Raw genomic sequence first — 14,467 nt, 5'->3', positions numbered from 1 at the left:
CTCCTCTAGGGGTATTTAATTGCTCCATTCTGACTTCATAAGGCATTTGCAATTTTATCGCGGTTTTTTTTACACAATTGCATGCGTCTATAATTGTGCTATCTTTTATAAATAGGCTCATACTTATATGCAGTGCAGAGCGAGAGAGCATGTAGACAGATGCGTGCAGAGATGTGCGTAATCTATATGTCAAATAACTGGGCTCCGACAACATGGCTCAAGACCGTGAAGATGGAGAATGACAAATCTGGATATAGTAGACATGGTTCTCACTACTGAGGGAAATCACTCCCTGTCTTTTAGAAGTGTCTCTAATATGGTGAATATAGATGATATCGTTATGAATTCATGGGATATGAAATAATGATACAGATAAGACTCAAAGTTAAGGCAATAACTTGTGCTTAGTGAGACAGCAAGGGGGTTCAGAGTGAGTTACTGCTTACTCTCGTGGGTCAAATAAGAGCTCAGAGAGTTGAAAGCTGTCACCTTGACAGCAGGGAAGACAAACTTGAATGCTAGCATGTTTGTTTATCGTGTTTAGTTTTCTCCTAATGACTGTTGGGCTCTACCCACATGAATCTGGCCCATTTGGCCACCAAAGTGTTATCTATATTGCACCTTGAATGAGCCATGATGATGATTTTGTCTTTGTCATTTGGTAAATTGGATGGAGATTTGCTTCAGCTGCGTTTTTGGTTAATGAAACATTTAACCCAAGATTCATTTGAGTGCAAAGGTCGCTGGATCACTCTCTGCTGGTCGCTGCCAGTGGAGTGAGTACTAATAAAGTTGAGCATCTCTTATGCTCACACTTGCACGCACGCACACAGGCAGGCACTCGAAAAGGTTAAGCATGACTGATTAGATTAGGAATTATAGGCTAATTAATGTGTATCCTGGGAGACATGTACAGCATGCTTATTAAAAGACACAGCTGCAGCTGAGCAGAGGAACATGACAAAAATGTAAGTGATTTCAATTCCCTGTGTTAAATTATTTCAAACAGCAAACTATGGCTTTATCCCATCCTATCTTATTCCACTTGGTGAAATAAGAGACGCTGAAGATGAAACCTCTGCTTGTGTACCATACAGCCATAAATTATTTAAGGTTGGGACCTGCTGTTGCAAATTACCTTTGCAAAACTCTTGACTAAAAGTCGATTTTAGTCAAAGGGAAAATTTGTATAGTTCATAATATAGTCGAAACACCACAGCTTCCAGCTGCAGAGCCTAAATTCAGTTCAAATCAGCCCATTCAAATCAATGTAAGAGGGAAAATTGCCAATGAAATAAGTATCATTAAAGTCAATTGTGGCGAGACAAGTGCCGCTATAGTAGGCCACTTCACACAATGGGTAGAGTCTGTGTATGGCACTGTTCTGTTCGGCTCGTGGCTTAATAGAATGAAATAACAAGCCACTCTATGCAAAGTCCTAAATGTTAGTGTTTATGCGTATGACAACTTTGTTTGGGGTTTTGTTTTGGATGGACAACACCAAATTTCTGATGTGACCTCCGCTAGACTCTCTGGAGGCTATCGACCAGTTAGTTCCATTTGTTTTCCAGGCATTTCAGACGTTGTCCATTTCTATCACATTACTTTGACAGAAATTGAATTTCCTCTGATGCATTTTTATGTATCCTAAGTGCTGTTCTGTTCTCCCTGGGAGTATAGCGTTTCCAGTGGTATGATGATGCAAAAACACTTTAACCGAGAAAAAAAAAGGGAAACATATTTTATTTGAATGTATGCACTGAAAGGAAAGCACAATTTTAAATTCTTACAAGAGATCACGAGGACACATAGAGGACAAACTATATCAGTGTTCCGATGCCATGCTGGGCTCTCTGTCTTGTTAGCCTCCTAAGATTGCCATCTTTCTAACAGTAATGGCAGCACACGGTGGGGACATGCACCTATTCCCATCAAGGAGGCACAAACAAATGGCATGAGTGTGCAGTTTTTCCAAGCTCTTACTTCTTTCTGTCTTTTACAGTTCAGGAGTTTTACAGGGAACGACATCGACAGAGATTTTCTATTTTGTGGATAAAGTGGCTGGTTGCTGGTTCAATTTCAGCAATTTGCCACAGAGTTGTAGAGAGTGGCAAATCTAGCCCATCTCGTTAAACACACCATGGGTCCCATATGGGATATTGACAGGGACCTCCGCTCTGCCCAGCTCAGAGAAGGTCTTGGCATCCAGAACAAGCAGGAAAGTACTTTTCTCCTGGAAACAGATACAGAGGAGGAAGATTATGTTATTGGAAGGGGGAAAAAAAGGTCACAGATCTCCCTTCTTGCTATAATGATACTGAGAGCACCAAAGCATTTGTCTTCTCCCATGCATAGTAAAAACACATGTCTGCTCAGGTTGCAATAAGAGTATAACAAATCTGTTTGTTATTATGTATATTTTTTCCTCTATAAATTTCATTGTATACACCCAATTTCTGTTTATATTCTTCATTAGTTTTTTATATGTGTGTGTTTTCTTTTCAAATTCAGTTTAGATCCAGTTAGTTTCCACAATGGGTTTTTCAATTTAGCTTTTATTGTTTAAAAGTGTTTAGTGTAGTATTGCCACAGGCAAGATTAAAGAAACTCAGAGTAAGCATTACAATAAGAAACACTCTGTGAAGGTAAATGACTCACAGTTATATAGACGTCACCGTGTGGACTCAGGTAGCACATTTTGGTATTATTTTGACTACTTTTGGCCCTTCTGGATAAGTTTATGGCACAGTCAAATGTTGTGTGGGCCACGCGTTTCTTAAAATATTGTAAAGCACATGGCATCTAGCCCCACACTGACCCTGGTTGGATCAGTCAGGCTAGCCTAGAAGAAAATACTAATGGCCATATCCGGGCCACATACATTTTCACAGTTGTCTGCTCATTTTTATTGTGTTGACAAACTAACTTTAGCCTTTTTTGTCTGTAACAGTGATGCACAAATACCATAAAAGGTGAATATCTCTTTCAGATAAATGGTTTCAATTACTTCTCTGGGCGTGATGATGACAGACAAGACAACTCCATCATCTTCCTCAGTAGCTTTAGGCGAAGCAACAAAGACAGGCTCAGACGGGTACAAGCCGGGATAACGCCACGCCTAGACAGGAGAAGATCACATAAACATACCCCTTACTCTCAACTTTTTCATGTTAGAAAACCAACTCACACAACCTACTGCTGCCCTCGCTATGATAAAGAAACAGAAGTAGAAATAGCTTTGATGTGGTAATACCCGGCTCAGTTAACAATGAGGTTTCTCTAAGTGTACCCTTTGACTGATAGAAAACCTTAAGCTCCTTGGTGTGGACATCCATCTTGAGCAGGGAGTCACTGAAAACGTGTCCAAAGCCACAGGAGTAGAAGTAGCGGTAAGGCCTGCCATTGAACTGGTGATAATTGATCTGAGGGAACTCAAGGCCACCGAACTGCAGCAGCTCATCATTGTGAAGCTCCTCGTGGGTCATGTAAACCTGCAGGATGAGGGTTTTGCTCAAATCAGTGAAAGACTTTAGCCAAAAATTGAGACATAGTGACAGACATGATTTCCTTGGTCCTGCAAATCAGTACAGCATTGTTCTCTCTGACAGGGAAATTAATGGATTCCCGCAAAAGGGCCAGAGCATCCATTAGTTAACAATAAATGAATTTCTCTTCATTTTACTTTAGAAATAAATGTAATGTCACGTGCAACGAGCAAGCAATATTTTTCTCAGTTTTCTTCTATCTTTTTTTTCTGTGACTCTGGTCGCATGAGCACTTTAACAGATGTTTTTCAGTTGCTGCATGCACTCTCACAACAACAACGGAGGACAGTGTCATACAGGTAGTCATGACAACTAAAAGATCACATTTTTCTTTCAGCTTTATTCCGCTGTAAGAAAGCGTTGGAGAGCGAGTATGTGTGAGGATACATAAGCCGTTAAACTCTAATTATTCACCTGAATAGTGGACACATCGTTTTTATCTGCTGTAACTCATGAAATTACTCTCTTGCAGAAAGTAACTTTCATCACGCTGGATAATTGATGAGAATGTGTGGGAGTAAATTGGTTGTATTCATCATGATTATAGGCCTTCATCTTCACCTGTTCCCAGTACAACCAGTAATGTACTGTTAAAAATATTACTACTATAGGCAGGAAATTCATGCTATTGACTCCTACCTCTCCAGGTTTTGTCATCCTCGCCGTGGCTTTGCAGTTATGCAAAGTGATAAGATTTTCATCCGCAGGAGTTTGTTCATCCACGGACAGAGGCAGGGCATATCTTCTTGGAAGGTTTCTGCACAATGAGTTATAAAACTGCCAAAAGAAATCAGAGGGATATGAAAAAAACAGACTCCCAACTATCTGTGTTTGAATAAAAGGTGCGATGCAACCTCAAGAACAATCACAGCCAAACAGATACAAAGTGCTGTCACAAAACCATGTTCCTATCTTTTGATGAAAGTAATACACCACATTTGAAATCACAGATATTTCCAAAGTCTATTTCTTTGGAAACTGACAAATAAGAAGAAGAGGAAGAAAAAAAAGAAGAAAACATCAGAGGCAATTGAACAGTCTATGCCCAAGAAACAGACAAATCCTCCACAAATCCTCGCTGATTCATATTTTAGGTTTCAGGGTGGATGAGGGTAATGTTATGAATGCAAAACAAAATACTAGCTGAACAATGATGGATACAAAAACACCATTATGTGGAAGTCACTCGTGTTGTTGTTTTGGTAAAAGCCAGCATTTCAATCTGAGCTGTTCACTGATAACAAACTAACAAACTCAAGGCATTTACCTCGTCTATTTCCTCTCCTGAATTTCTTCGGAGGTTCTCCAGCGTGAACTCCCCAATGAGCTCGCCATCGTCCCCACAGCACATGTCCATAACCAAGAACTCACTGTCCTCAAAAGCGTTGATTTGATGGAGCGTAAACATGGGTCCTGTATAGTACTTCACTTCACTCTTCTGTCAGACCAGAAACATCAACCAGTGAGGACTCAGATTCGTACAATATCAAGAAAACAAGACAAAGTTAAAAAAAAAAAGACAAACGAGGTGATGTGCTGTTTTTTCACAATTGAAGACAAGCTCCCTGCTTGGCACGAATGTTATTGAGTTGCACCTTATCATTTTGAAAGTTTGTTATTATATGCTTAATGGGTATGCTGTGTAATGAGATGAAAAAATTGAGAGCAACAACACACGAGGAAAGGCTACACCATCAGAGTGTAGTTTCATCAAAATAAATATGAAAAAAATGTAATAGTGCATGAAGAGATCAGCTTACAGCTTTCCTTTTTTTTCCTGTTCCGACTCCTCGGCAGCTGGTTGTGATTGTGTGTTTCCTGTTTTACCCTAGATTGTATACAGTAAATAAGCGTTATAATATATGTCACCTTTCCGGTGTGTCTGTTGACCAGATGGAAGATTGTTGCATGCTGAGGCTCCCAGGTCATGACTTTGCTAAAGCTCTTCCCCTGTATTTTGTACAGCATGAACTTCAGCAGATCTATCTTGATTGGCTGCTCGACAAACACAATATAGTTCTCCGACATGACTAGAGAGGGAGGCACACACAGTAAGAAGTGGCTGCATTAAAAGACACATAAAAGATATACCTTGGTGTCGTGTGCATGGTTTAACAATGAATTCTACTGTTGTTGCAGGTGTAGTGTAACTAATCAGTGCTGTTTTGGGGAAACTAAGACTAAAACTCTCACGTTATTTCAGCAGTTATTTAAAGACTGGTGACAAATTACAGGAAAAACTAGCAAAAATCATATTGGTAACTTGAATGCTCCCTGGCATGGGTTCTACCACTGCTGTGGTGCTCTACTGGAGTGACAGGATACAATTCTTTTAAAAGCACCACCACCGCAACCATTTTGTCAAAAATCATGGACAAAATAGCATTCACATAATTTTAATATGTTCCTTGAAGAGACTATTGCCATATAGATGGAAGTGTTTATTCACAGGATAAAGGTAAAGAGCCCTAAAAACAACTTGTTTTAGATTTGAAGCTACCTTTCACTCTAAGAAGACAAGTGGACCCACACCATGCTGGGAAACACCCCCACGGTATAACAGAGCCACCAGATTTCTATCAATAGGTATTAAAGGGTTCTGTTTTCCCTTTAGTTTATCAACCATCAGCATGTACCTGCATGTAACCGGAACATTAGGTTCAAGTCTAGCACCAAGACATTTGCTTTTGCACATAAAAACTAAACATAAGCATCCAGCAACTCTACCAAGAGATGTGGCGCGCAACCTGGATTGCTGAACAATGTTCCCACACTTGTGGGACTTCTTGGTGTCTGAAAGTCTGCCAGCACATGGGTGGGCTGCCAGTAATATAGACATAGATATAATCAGGGAACTGAAGCAATGTAAAAGCCAAGTGGGGCAAGACTGGGTTAGAGCAACCAAAGAATGAGGCTTTCATTAGCTAGTGTCAGCTTAAGTTTAATTAACAGTAGCTTATTTATGAACTGTTTGCTTCAGCTGATTGTTAACATCTAATCATGGTCTGTGTAGTCATATTAACCCAACTCGTTTTCACACAGTCATTAGCCTGCTAAACCTTCCTCCACAACAATAACCTTCATATTGCATGCAAAGCTTTTTATGATATTGACTTTACTCACATCCAGTGTTTGTTTATGAGAGGAATTTGTTCTCCCCGCAGATCCTACCCCTCATCACAATTTTCACCAAATATGGTTTTCCATAAATGGTCAACAGTATTCTTATAGATCTTTTACAGATATCTGCACTCACAGCCCCATAGTTAGGTTGGCCTGTTCAACTGCTTGTTAACTTATCAGCCAATCATAAGGCAGCAAAACATTCAGTAGTTCAAATCAGAATTAGGAAGAAAGGTGATTTAAGTGACTTTGAATGTGACATGGTCATTGACGGGCTGGCCTGTTTTTATCAGAAACTTCTCATCTTCTGGGACTTTCCCACACAAGCATCCAAATAGTGGCGATTTTCTGGGGAAAATGTCAGAGGTCAGTGGAGAATGACCAGACTGCTTCCAACTCATAAGAAAGCACCAGTAACTAAGATAACCACTTATAAGCCCTGTTACTGATCAAGGGTTCCTTGTAGAACTAGTATATAAATGTGCAACAAGTGATTTATCAGAAATCTAATTAAGCTTCTGTCAGCTAAGAACAGCATGATGAGGCTACAATTGGCACAGGGTTACCGAAATTGGACAAAAGTCTCAATTTCTGCTGCAACATTTGGACCGTAGGGTCAGAGTTGAGCGCAACAGCATGACCGCATAGGTCCAGCTTGTCTGCATGAATGATTCAGGCTGATGTCAGTGCTGTGGAATATTTTCATCACACATATTGGAGCCCTTAGTACCAACTGAGCATCGTTCAAATATGCCTGTCTGACATATTATTGCGGACCAAATGTACCCATCTTCTGATGGGTGCTTTCACAAATTTCTGTCATCTCTCAACCTGGTTTCTTCAATATCGTAATGAGTTCACTGTCCTCAAATGAAACCCACTGTCACCAGATGTCAATCCAGTAGAGCCCCTTTAGGATGTGGAGGAATGGGAGATTCACATCATGGATGTGCAGCTGACAAATCTGCAGCAACTGTATGATGCTGCCATGTCAATATGTAGCAAAACCTCTAAGTAATGTTTCCAGTATGGAGGCATGGGACACACGACACAGGAGGTCTAGTTTTCCACTCCAACTTTATTCACCTCCAGACATTAACTCAGCGTCCAAACACAACAGAACCCCACCTCCAGGCTTGGGTCTGAGTGGAGCCTTCTAGTGGGTCACCACACCAGCACCTTGTTGAATCTATGCAATGAAGAATTCAGACAGTTCTGGTGGCAAAGAGGGTCCAGCCTGGCGCTAGTTAGTTGTAAGTAAGACACCGGTGAGTGTGTAGACAAGCAGAAGCTGAATAACATTTGGACAACAAACAATGAAACATTAACATGCAAATTATAGCTGTCTTGTTAGCAGTCCTGTCAGATTTAAGCCGTGGAAAAAACTACAGTAAATACTTCGCTGAAAAAAAGTGTGAAACTTGGAGGTAGAATTAAAAAGAGGAGAGATATAGAGAGCTGAAAGGAAAGACAAAGGAACTGTGAATGACAAAAAGGAGGGCGAGACTGGAATTAAAATCAGTGATTAATAAGAGCATTAAAAAGTTTCACTGAAGTAGATTCACCCAGCCAGTGCTGGAAAAAAAGCAAAAACTCTCCCAGAATTCATTAATTTCACTTCAGTTTACATCCAGCATGCAGACAACTTTAAAAAGTGCGGAGTGGGGGACTCTTTATTATGCTGTAGTGTGTTTCTCACCAAAGCTGTGGAAATAGGAAGGCTTCCTGGGATCAGCTGCAGGGATGGAGCAGATCACGTTGGCTCCACTCAGGTCGGCTGAGTCCTCCATTGCTGCCTTCTCCTCAGGAGGAGGCACACGGATGATGTTGTAGAAAAATCCTAAAGAATGTCCAAAATCACCTTGTGTTATTAGGCTGACTTTATTTCAAAGCGTAAACCCACAAAGATACATAGAGACAAACCTGAGGACAGAACTTTAAAGATCTTGAGGTTTATCTTTAGCCGGCATACAGACAATTTACAAGCAAGGAGCACTCCAAACACCACCCCTATTTCATCTATCATCTTCATCATCAAAAAACCAGCAACAAAAAATATTGATATTAAAGATGACAGATGAACTGGAGTCAACAAGCCTGAAGTCCTCTTTGAGGATCAGTGGCAGTTCATGGCAGATTCATAGAGTGCAAGAGTATAACTGGCAGGCTTCGGAAGACCAGCAACCCTTGATTAAGTGATCTGGAAGGGGAAGCAGATGTGGTTGTTCCAATCAGCAAAGAAATACCAAAATACTAATTCCAGCGAAAGTGATGACTTGACAAAAATGGACAAATTGGGCAGGCTGAACGGTGGGTCAGTACGAAGCCTGAAAGGTGAAGCGCACTGAGATTTAGAAAACTGGAGAGACTTCTGAGCAATTAGTGCAGTAACTTTAACAAACCACTGCCTTTACTTAATATTATGACAGTGTAACTCTCCTTAACTGAGAAAGTAAGCACAGTGGTGAAGGTCTGTTGCACAGAGACGGTGGCCTGGATCGAATGGATTGACGTGCATGTGCCAGGTGGTTGTGCGGATATTCTGAACTGAGTGTGATGAAGATGAAGAGGACATCAAAAGTTAATTGGCGACAGTGAGCGCTTGAAACAGGCTTTTGACGCTGAGGTAATGATGCAGATAATGATGATGCAGGTCAGATAAACTTTACAGTACTCATTTTAACTAACAAGAGCAGACCGGCATGGAAAAAGAAGAAACATGTCGAAAACTGGAAAAAGCAGGCTGAAAATGGAAATGAGAAGATGTTCTGAATGTAGCGTGGTTAGACAAAGCATAAAGGTGGGAGCTGCTTTGACCTGTCATCATTATATTAAATACAGTTGTCAGAATGAGTGAGAATGGATTTCTTTCCATCCATGCCCTCATAGAAGGACTGCATTACTATTGAGTAGATTGCATAAAGTCGAGCTGAGGCTGATTTTGACTGAAGGTAAAAGGCTGTTTAGCATAGAACCACCTTCTGCCATAACACCCAGCAAAACCAGCAAAAGTAGCAGCTTCTGTGTGGAGTCGAATGTTGCTGTTTGTGGGACAGTTGATCCCAAAAAGAAAATGCTATTTAATGCTGACATGGGGGGATTGCCAGAGTCACACAAGCTGTCAAGGTTGATTGTAACAAGAAGCAAGGGTGGGGGATGATGCAAGTGAAAGCAAGTGAAAAATGAATGAGTGGCCCCGAGGAACTATGCACGTGTTGAAATCAAAGTGACTCCCTAAAGGGCAGCGGTTGATGTTTGCTGCAGGAAGGGGTAAGAGGAAAATATTTGGAGGGGGCGACTGAAGCGATTGAGTACTTTGATGGCAGGAACCCTGAAACCAGATGGTGCAAAGTATTGCTTTGGAGAACTCAGAAGATGAAAGTTGGAGAGAAAATGGACCCGATATGGCATTTTGTGGTTGTCAATAGGGCTTTACAAGGCTTTGTAAAGTTGTCACCAGAGATTATCCTATTAATACCTGGTATATAACACCCACAGGGAGCTTACAAACAGGAGATTATTGTGGGACCACTGTTGGAAGCAAATAAACGTGTGCGTGTGTGTGTGGCAAGTAGGAGGATATAGATGCATTACAGGAATGCGGCTTTTGGGGTGTGAACATCATATAAATTCCAATCATAGCTCAACATAGTAAACTACTGAGAAGGAAAGAGCAAAGACAGGTTACCACTTCTGCTGTATGAGTTGCCCATGTTGTACGTGGAACCATCGCGGTCGTAGTGTGGATGGGCTGAAGCTGAGTTGACAGCGATATACTGACTCCAGTCCACCTTATTAAAAAAAATAACATACACACCATTCTGGTCATTGACCTTGCTATAGAAAAGCTGGAAGATGCAGTCAAAAGACACATTTCTCACTGACTCACTTTCTCTTTTGTCTCCAGGCTTTGTGGATTTACTCTCCTCATGTACTTGGTTTCTGTACTCACGTAATAGTCCCCCTTGTACTTGACAAAGTTCACATTGGCATTATCTGTTGGCTCTGGGAGACAAAACATATCAAATGCAGCTCTTTAGCAGAGCACTTTATGCCATCCTTTTGATCCCCATTCCCTTACAGCATACACACGACGAGATCCAAACTCACAAATATTGACTTGTGTTCTTTTTACCTCAATAAAAAACACAATGTAATGTCCCAGCTTTCATTTGTCTGCAAAAGCCTTTTGCTGTGGAGTCAAGAACCTGGGCGCTGAAGAAAGAATATCCATATATACTTTTCTTCTCACATATGTTTTTGTTTGATTTTTACTTTGTGCTGGTAACCTGATGTAGTAAATGGTGTAACACTGTATTTGGCAGCGCTAGTGCTACAACACTGCAGAAGCAGAGTACACACGGGAAAATGCAATATGTAAAGAAGACGCACGTACTCGGAGTCTGAAAGCGTGACAAGAAGCGTGCAAAGATGTTCTTGCAGGGATCAGGCATGGCTAATGTCCCAAACTCTGAAACCACGATGCGGTTCTTCTCTGAGTTTTCGACAAATGAGTCACTCCTAAGGAAGTGGCTGCTGTAAGTGACATTGCCCTCACGGATGTGGAACCTGTGCATCATGGCCATGCCATCAAACCAGTGGGTGTATCTGAGAGCGAAAAAGAGAATTAATTTCCCGGCAGGATATTCATGTAAGACTAGGTAGAGGGAATGTTGTGAGAATTATGAGACACAAGAGAGTGGAAAAAAAGGATTATTTGAGGAATCGGTGCCTTATTCAACAAACACTGAGGGAAAACTATCTTTTCTATCTACAGTACAGGGATGTGTTTACAATCTACCATGATAATACATGTATTTTTTTTCATAGTGTTCCTTAAATACCTGTCTGTTCCAAATTCAAATTTCCCAGGGCCATTTCTCAGAAAGCTCCCATTGATCCAAGGTGGAATTGTTCCCTCTATGGTTGTAGGGATGGGGTCGGGGGTTTCCTCTGCAGAACGGACCAGAGGCGCCAAGCACTCGAGTCCACTGGCCTGTGGACATCTCTGCCTACTGGATACTGAGGGAGGAGAGAAGAAGCACTGAAAGGCTGGTAAAGCACATTATAGTATACACTGTGTTCTATATTACTGGTCGTATGCACATAGGGGTTCACTGGTGGGTAACATGTTGCTGCACACTTGCATTTCTTAAATGACTCTGAAGGAGAAAGTGAGGTTAGATCCTTTCCATAAACCATGTGATGGCATTAACTGGGGGCCTTGGATGTGACTAATTAGCAAACCTTTATTTATTGTGAGATAATTGTGTAAACAACTCCATCTTGTATGTCCTTTGTTGGCTCTTCCGATGTTTGGTTATCCTCAATTCAAACATTTAAACTCTGCATGTGAAGGGAAGTGGTTTTGTGAAACATTCATTATCTCTGATAGGAGACGGTTTGTGCTTTAACAGCTCCTGCTAGTATGAAAACACGGCTCTCCGGGGTCATGCACTACAAATGACACCTGCACTGCCTGTCTTATCTGTTATTCAATAACCCATTCCTGTTCGCTACCTAATATCTCTCCTCATAATGGGAACTGTAAAATATATATGAGAGTGACATGATTAGCAAAAGCAAAACACTCAGGGTTCAGCACGGGGCGCCATGCTGAGCTTAGCGTACAATATCGCAGTTTTCCTGACCACGTTATTGCGACAAATCAGCAGAGCGAGAATTTCGCTCATTGCTGTCACACGAATACAACAGGCAATAAAAATGGGAATGTGTGATGGGAGATATAACCACAGTAGGCTTTAACAATCTCTTACTATGTTGATTTGGGTGGGTTTCGAATGTGATTACAGCAGCATTGCAAATGACGCCTAAATGTGTGTCTGTCATTTTTAGGAGGCTATTTTCTGAGCTTCCTACTGTTACATTCAAAATTAAGTTTCTTGAAAACAAAACAGCAGCACTGGCAAGCCCAGAACTGTTGTTGATAATAGCTTCAGGTATTACTTTTTCTTTTTTTTAAATATATATTTCTTTTTCTTTTTTGGGGGGGATAAATGCAACAGTAGCTTATTTGCAACAGCTATTTCTTTAATGAATTGTTTCCCTTCTAGCACCAACAGTACAGTCAGGATACAAATGAATGACCTCGTTAGAATTTGCTGCTATAATCCTGCACATCTTTTTAATTTATGTTCTTTTCTTTTTTTTTGTCACTGTGTAGGGGCCTGTCAGCCGCTCTTGGAGTTAACAGCTGAGAATGACTAAAAGCTGTTAATGAGACATTGTGCATATTCTTTACCAGCTCTGCTTCAGCAGTCCTTGGAGCAGGAACAATACAAAATGCCAGCACGTCTTTTTGTAACTTGCAGCTCTGATTTCGAAATGCAACATTATGACTAGCAGGCCTAACTGCATTAACTGAATGCACACCTATATTTTGTGTGGAACCGTATGGAAAGGCTTTTTTTTTTTAACATTTGATGCTATCAAACTGCCTCTCTTTTGTAAAAGGCGGAGGCAACAAAGTCTAAGAGCGCCACATATCTCGACACATTTGTTTTTTTATTGTACTTGAGATTTTGATTTACTTCTGTTCTTAGTCACGGGTAACAAAAAGCAGCCTCTTGTAAGGGCTTCGAGGATATAGTGTTTATGTAGAAAACAGGCTGGAGTGAGCTCAATTCACCAGTTACTAAACGCAGAGCTATTACATATTTTATAATGCAATAAAATATATCAGGAAAAGAACGGGTTCAGTCCCATTTCATTCTTCTTACGCATATGTGCACATCTTCTGGCTACATTATCGGAAAGAGGTTTCTACTCACAGCTGCGTGTTTGGGGCTCTGCGGTCTTGGACATGGCTTGTTGGTCTGTGTTTGAGCAGAGAAATACACAGGATTTATGCAGTGCGGGAGAAAAACCTTCAACCTTTGGACCCTTGTTAAGTAACTGAATCCACGCACTAAACAATACAGTACTAGCAGAATACAAGTCTAGTAAATCATTAACAAGTGGAGCAGGAAAAAAGCAAAACATGGCCATCTTCATAATATGTTAGCCTTGATATCTTAAGTTTAGCAAACAGACAAAAAACATTTTCACTATTTACCTACATACAATCAAATGAATGAAATGAAATGAGCTGCTCTGGGTGTGAAATCAGTCAAAAAGGATAAGCTCATGAACTGAAAAAGCCATGTAACGTTATGATCCGGTTTTTTATTAATAATGTAAATGTCTGTGCCACTGCCCACAGTGAGAGCATGTTTACTGCTTTCATCTGATCCTGTTCTGCTCTGCATAGCTTCACATAATGTGTGTTTTCCAATGCAGTCAAGGTCCCTGTGTATTTGTACTAAAATCAAATTATATAAAATGTCTGTAATTACTGTAAATGTTACTATACGTAGCAGTAGGTTACACTGCTTGTTATCTCTTTCATGTGGACTGATGAAAGTAGAGATTGCAATGAACTGGTGCTGACTGCAAAAGTATGTGTATAAACAAAGGTGATGAGGAATATTTTTAGTGTAATTCCAGTGGTAGCTGCATGTACGATGTTCCACTCTTGCTCTAAAAAGACTCAGTGGCACAAAAAATTAATTACTCCGAACTAACGTGCAGATACGAGTGCAAAAGATGTTTTGGGAGATGTTTTATGCGGGAATATGCAGCATGTTTAAAATGCCATGTTTGATAGAAGCTATGCAGCAGTGAGTGTAAACTGTAGTGACATAAACATACTGGACACAAATGCAAAATTAGGTGAAGAACATATGAACGCTGTAAACAGATCTTAATAGACGGCACCAATTCCCACTACTCCTCTTCAT

General features: G+C 40.6%; 1 protein-coding gene across 1 annotated transcript; it reads right to left on the bottom strand.

Annotated features, from left to right (window-relative positions):
* Window positions 1-1,735: 1,735 nt before the first annotated feature.
* On the bottom strand, window positions 1,736-13,549 carry bco2l (beta-carotene 15, 15-dioxygenase 2, like). Its single transcript, XM_004544350.4, has 12 exons — window positions 13,460-13,549; window positions 11,513-11,690; window positions 11,065-11,276; window positions 10,558-10,673; window positions 10,357-10,459; window positions 8,368-8,508; window positions 5,415-5,575; window positions 4,813-4,983; window positions 4,185-4,322; window positions 3,309-3,491; window positions 3,008-3,118; window positions 1,736-2,233 (listed from the first exon to the last, which is right to left on the bottom strand). The coding sequence occupies exons 1-12, from the start codon at window positions 13,491-13,493 to the stop codon at window positions 2,117-2,119; spliced, it is 1,665 nt and encodes a 554-aa protein (XP_004544407.2). The 5' UTR covers window positions 13,494-13,549; the 3' UTR covers window positions 1,736-2,116.
* Window positions 13,550-14,467: the final 918 nt, after the last annotated feature.

This window comes from Maylandia zebra, linkage group LG12, assembly GCF_041146795.1.
Source record: "Maylandia zebra isolate NMK-2024a linkage group LG12, Mzebra_GT3a, whole genome shotgun sequence".
Classification (NCBI taxonomy): domain Eukaryota; kingdom Metazoa; phylum Chordata; class Actinopteri; order Cichliformes; family Cichlidae; genus Maylandia; species Maylandia zebra.
The sequence above is the reverse complement of the archived record's forward strand: the minus strand, read 5'-3'. Positions and strand labels throughout refer to the sequence as shown.

Bases quoted from the DNA above. Each gene is read 5' to 3' on its own strand.
- bco2l (XM_004544350.4), bottom strand. From the start codon at position 13,493: ATGTCCAAGACCGCAGAGCCCCAAACACGCAGCT. The intron at 8,509-10,356 runs GTAACCTGTCTT...GACATTCTTTAG, and splicing joins CAACTCATACAGCAGAAGTG to GATTTTTCTACAACATCATC. The intron at 5,576-8,367 runs GTGAGAAACACA...CTCCCTCTCTAG, and splicing joins TTCCTATTTCCACAGCTTTG to TCATGTCGGAGAACTATATT.